At 33.3% G+C, this 5,984-nt stretch overlaps 1 protein-coding gene across 1 annotated transcript in view; it reads left to right on the top strand.

The window, feature by feature from the left end:
- Positions 1-946: 946 nt before the first annotated feature.
- The window catches only part of LOAG_16398 (STE/STE20/YSK protein kinase), a gene marked incomplete at its 5' end in the record, with an annotated part of 7,499 nt that continues 2,461 nt past the window's right edge, over positions 947-5,984 (top strand). The window contains 7 exons of the mRNA XM_020449050.1: positions 947-964; positions 1,843-1,938; positions 2,087-2,215; positions 2,651-2,816; positions 4,366-4,523; positions 4,862-5,050; positions 5,248-5,405. Of these exons, the coding sequence (XP_020307506.1) occupies positions 947-964; positions 1,843-1,938; positions 2,087-2,215; positions 2,651-2,816; positions 4,366-4,523; positions 4,862-5,050; positions 5,248-5,405 (914 nt within the window). The remainder of the gene's footprint in view (positions 965-1,842; positions 1,939-2,086; positions 2,216-2,650; positions 2,817-4,365; positions 4,524-4,861; positions 5,051-5,247; positions 5,406-5,984) is intronic.

Below are 5,984 nucleotides of genomic sequence, written 5' to 3'. Positions count from 1 at the left end.
TTTTTTTTTTTTTTAAATAGAATTCGCATAAGTTAGATTATATGTTTCCGTAGCCTTAGACTTGCGGGAAAATTGGCTCTCGTCATGTACAGCAAAACTGAAGTTTACAGTCTTTTTTCATTTATACAAAAGGTAAGTTGAAAAAGAGTTTGTTGATGTGTTCACTTCTACTATTTAAAGCTATTATCATTTTCAAAGTCAGAAGATTTTATGAATATCAGTAGCCGAAGTGAATGCTTGGTGTTTATTTTTCATCCAGTTATAGAATCGGATGGTGTTGGAGCAGCTGGTAAAATATTATTTATTACGCTACTGAAATGATGGGCATCTTTATTCTTTGAAACTATACAGACACTTTCGTGATTTCAACTCTGCATCTATACTCAATTTCGCCTTTTTGCACCATTTTGAGCTTTTGAATCTTTAGCTTAATGCTATTCCTGGTTCACTGTTGTGTTATGCTACTTTCAAATCATCTTTTTGCTCACATTTTATCCTTTGTAAGCTGGTATTCCATGCTGTTTGAATTAAATCCTTTAGAACTTTATTTTTGATAGGACTTGTTGTGGCATGTATTGGCTTTTGTCAAACTTAATCTTCATAGATTGATGTTTGAGCGCACAAAATGTGTTACCAGGTCAATTATAAGTTTATTTAATGCAGAAACTCATAATTCGCTTTCTATCTCGCAATAAGTGTTGGCAAGCTTTAATCACTTCATTTCTCATTTTTTTCTTTGTCTGACCTATTAATTACTACCCTTTTAAATTAGCATTTCGAAAGGAACTGTATATATTTGTGTGCGTATGTGTGTTTGTTTGCATCGCACTAGTCAGTCTGTATTGTTGTGTGTATTTTCTGTTGGCAGTTGGTCGTCAAATTACAATTCTCGTCGGCACTACTATCTTCCACGACCTACGTTTTCGTTGTTCGGCTTTTTTCCAGAATGTTGAGATTTGTTTGGGTTAGTTGTTTTTTGTTGAATTTTCCAATAAATCAAAAGATATTTAGACGTTAATAGAGCGATTTACAACTCTAAAATGAACATAAATTTTGGATTAATTATTTTATCTTGGTATTTTCCGAATCGCTGCAAAAACGTATTGCAACCACATACTGAGCGCGATGAGGCTGAGTTGCACCATCTGTATTCATAAATTCATTTGAAGTCTATTTGGCTGATTTTTCTCATTACCTCATTTTGTGTTATCAAAGCAAGCTCTTTGCTGAAAACAGTCATAAAAATTGTTCCATAGCTGGACAAATTGCAACACCAGTAGAGACTTCTGCAACTTGATACGAAGTACTATTGCTATTATACTATCTGTTATTAGTACGTTTTAACCACATTAAGTGATAATATCATTGCTATCTCTCCGTTCACTTCTTTGTCTCCTTATTTTAGTTCTTTCACTTAATTCATAGAACGAAGTACATTTGAAGCTTGAAGTTTAAATTTAAAGTTATAGTATGAATTAGCGGATATAATAGTTGTTTTACTCTAAAAGCAGTTCCTAGCCCTTCTCAAGAAACTCTTCTAATTTTAATTGTTATAAAGATCGATTGGAGTTCACCGGCTTATTCGTAACTAGACATGAAAATATAAGTTTGAAAGCATGCTTAAGAACTAAACACTTTTCTTTTAGTTTGTGAATAACCATACCTTCTTGAACGAATGAAATAATCAACTGATTTTAAACACATAAAATTTAGCTGCTGTGGTTTTTCCATATAGCTGTACAAATTAAAGCAGATGTGCAAATTAACGGGAAAAGATGTATCGAAAATTCCAAATTTTCAAATTTCCATTTTTTTGGAAACGGAATAAGTTCGTTATTATAGAAACTTGATCCGGAATATTTATTTACACGTCAGGAAAAAATTGGCCGCGGCTCATTTGGTGAAGTGTTTAAAGGAATTGACAATCGTACTGGACAGGTTCGTGGAATTTCCGATGAATTTTAAATTGGTACTTAAAGCATTTCTTAACTAGTAAAAAAAAGGAATAATCGAAGGTGAAGGAGATTTAAAAGTACTTTAAAAGCATTATTTCAACTTATATCGTGAGCTGTAGCTTTTTTTATAGGTAGTTGCAATAAAAATAATTGATTTGGAAAAGGCTGAGGATGAAATTGAGGACATACAGCAAGAAATTATGGTACTTAGTCAGTGTGATTCACCGTATGTCACTAAATACTACGGATCGTATTTGAAGGTTGGCCACGATTATTTCTTTACCTGAAGAATCCATTTTAATTTTCTGGAATCTTTTTCAGACGACTGATTTTTGTAAATAGTATCGGTGCAAAAGCACTGTTGAAATGATAAGCTAAAGGATTTCTGGATAATTAATAATTATCGTAATTGATGACGTCTATGATTAGATTAATTATGTTTGAAGTGAGGGTTCTTGTTGGTGTGGATGGATATTGCCCTTTTAATGTTTTCTCCGATAAACACTTACCAGTGTTTGCCTTAGATATGAGGGATTTGAGTCCAGGATACTTTTAACACGAGACTTAGTAAGGCACAGTGCAATACCTCGATCAGATGATAGACTCTATTACACTGATGAAAAATATGAAATTATCGTGATATCATTATCATATTTTATTTCCACTATAGACACTACAATAAGAAATCATTTTAGGAATCCAAATTATGGATAATAATGGAATATTTGGGTGGTGGTTCGGCGTTGGATTTAACAAAATGTGGTAAATTAGAAGAAGGCCATATTGCCGTAATTCTACGCGAAATATTAAAGGGTTTAGAGTACCTCCATTCTGAACGGAAAATTCATCGTGATATTAAAGGTTCGGATTTTCTGTTTTTTGCATCATTTTTAACATTTTTTAAACATTGTGATATGAAAATACTGCAGTGCAAGCTTTGCAGAGTAAAAGCAGATAATTTAACGATGATAGGATTTTGAGTTTACTCCAAGTTTTCTTGCCTTATTTAGTCCTAGGGAATGGCAAGTAACCTCATGTAGGCCAGAGAGTACGCACATACATAAATCACTTACAACTGTTAGTGCTAATTTCACTAGCTTCCGAGTGATACTTTGGTCTGTTATTTGTGGCTCTTCTGGCACTTTGTTGGTTTTTCAGGAAATTTCTTTTTGAAGCAAATATAACTTTAATTGTCTACAGTTTATTCTTGTTTGTTCATTCCATATTGAGATTATTGGTCTTCATGTATGCTGCCATTGTATATTTGATCAATTGTTTTTTTATTATTATGAAAACTTCAAGATTGTAAATTTTAACTGAGACAAAAGGATAGCATGGGAATTTGGGATCATGCAAGAATGTGGGAAATTTGAGGAATTTACAAGGAATATATTTGAGGAATCGTTTGATGCTGTTATTGCATAATAATATTGTTAAATTAAACAAGAAAAAAAGTTCCCATAAGCCTTCATAATACATTTAAGCAACTAGACTATGGATATCTCTCGTTGCTATTGTTGATACGATGTTTTTGTTCCATATAATAGCAAATATGGTTATTATCGATGTAATGAAAGAGTAAAACAGAAACAGTTTTTGGTACTCCGTTCTGGATGATACCAGAAGTAATTGAGAAGACATTTAAATGATCATTCCCTTGAGAAGACGTTCGAAATTTCCATGACATCTTGAAGATTATTTATAGGATTATTAAGCAATGCTGTCTTATGCAGTTTTTGCTTGTCGTATGTTATACCGGGAAACAGCTTTAGGATTAATTAGGTAATCAGGCTCGAGAATCTGCACTTATTATTACCATCAGGCTGTCTCGTGGGTGTATTTTTAATGAAGCTTCATTTTAGTAAAATGGATGAGCAAGTGACTGTGTTACCATTGCTATGCTTCCTTTGCTCTCTCTTGCATATTAATTACTTTTTTTTCTTGCTTTCTGCTTTTTCCATTTTATTTTTGCTACTTAAACTGTATTACATCTTGTAGTAGTTGAATTATTTTATTGGTACTTTTATTGATAGCAGCTTCTTAACTAAGCTTTATGCAATGATTTTTGCGCTGTTAATTTTCGGATCTTATATCGTTCAGAACACATTATCCTTGGTTTTATATCGTTACCTTCTGGGAAACAAATCTTTTCCAGCAATTTTAATTTTTTCTAAAAATAATTTAAACCAGTAATGTTTATTCTCTAAAATAATTTGTTTATTGTCGCACAAAAATGGGCTATTTCGGGAACAGGAGATGATTCAGGTAACTTGTCTATGTTATATTGACTCTCAGTTGCTCTCTTCACAGTAATCCCCATTATATGCGATGTTCTTGGTCCACTTTTTGCCTTATCCAGCCATTAAGAAACATCCAAAAAATGCAGTCCAGAAAGTTTTTCTTTTTCCAGCTGCAAATGTTTTACTCTCCGAACACGGTGATGTAAAGGTAGCAGACTTTGGTGTTGCCGGACAATTAACAGAAACGGTGAAGAAGCGAATCACATTTGTTGGAACACCATTCTGGATGGCACCTGAAGTAATCCGACAGGCTTCCTATGATTTCAAGGTTTAGTTTCTACCTTACCGTTCGTCTACTTTTGTTTCCTATTGATTGGCTTTTCCATTTTGTTGTAATAGAAGGTCTATTATTCACAGTCTGTCGGTCTTTTAATATGCTCACCTGGATATGGTGGAATGGGTTTGTAAATTTGCGCTTCTTTATATCTGATTTCCTGTCATCTAGTTTCAGTAAATTTGGAGATTTAGAATTCAGTTCCTGTCGTTTTTCTACCAGTTATTTGATATCTATTGTATTATATCTGCAAATTATTTTGAGCCGTTTTCAAGTTCATTTAACTGAAATTCAAGATTTGGTTTTTGCTGACCGGCTTTTTTTCATTTTAGGCAGATATTTGGAGCTTAGGCATTACAGCCATAGAACTCGCGAATGGCGAACCACCACATTCGGACTTGCATCCAATGCGTGTATTATTTTTGATACCCAAAAATCCTCCACCACAACTAAATGGATCTCATTGGTCTCGCCTATTCAAGGATTTTGTCGAATTGTGCTTGAATAAAGATCCAGAAAACGTTGGTTGCTGTTATGTTTGTGGTACACCGTACAAAAGGCAATGATAACTCACGAGATTATCTGCACTGTCTGCTCATCCAGTGATGTATGATATAGAATATCTAATCTTTCACTAACCTTACCAATAGTAGTTCAGCGTGTCAACCTATAACTTTAGATTTCATTTAAATTTATTGATTTTCAAAGTTTGTTTCAGAGACCTTCTGCAAAGGAGTTACTGAAGCATCCATTCATCAGAAGAGCGAAGAAAAATTCAATTCTGATGGATCTGATTGAACGAAGTGCGGATTACAAAGCGAGACTTGGACCAAGTAGTGATTCAGATCAAGATGAAGAAGCTGACAATAGTGGTGGGTACGTGGTTTGGAACAGATTTTTTTGTCTCTTCTCCTTTTTTATGTTTCGATTAGGACGGTTTTTTCTTGCTGGTCTTTTTTCATACATATCAGTTATCCTTAATCAAATTTCTTTTCTGTTCGTCTTTTGTTTTGTTGTTTCTTTTGGGCAAAGAGTGGTAAACAGGTTTTCTTAAAAAACCTAGATATTATAACTTTAATACCTGGGAAAACTTTCATTAAAGTGTTGAGGTTTTAAATCTGATTATTTTTCAACTTTTAAAACAGGAAGTTGATCATTTATTACTTTTTGCAGGACCGATTGGGTGTTTAATACGATAAAAACACCACGGTGTACGAGCGATATTGTGGATGACCAGAATACTGTAAGAGTGAAGAGTGAAATTACAAGACCATCCATATCATCATCTTATTTATCGAAAAGTCAAGAAATAAGTCCGAACTCTACAATCATTAACAGAAATAATGATTCTGTAAGTTATTTCATCTGGATTTCGAATTTTTTGCCTCAACTTTAAATTTCGTTTCTTTCTCTCTAAATTTTATTTATGATTTTTATCGAGAATATTATACTTTT

Source organism: Loa loa (genome assembly GCF_000183805.2).
Source record: "Loa loa unplaced genomic scaffold supercont3.2, whole genome shotgun sequence".
In the NCBI taxonomy this organism is placed as follows: Eukaryota; Metazoa; Nematoda; class Chromadorea; order Rhabditida; family Onchocercidae; genus Loa; species Loa loa.
Note: the sequence above shows the minus strand (reverse complement) of the source record. Positions and strands in the feature narration are given on the sequence as shown.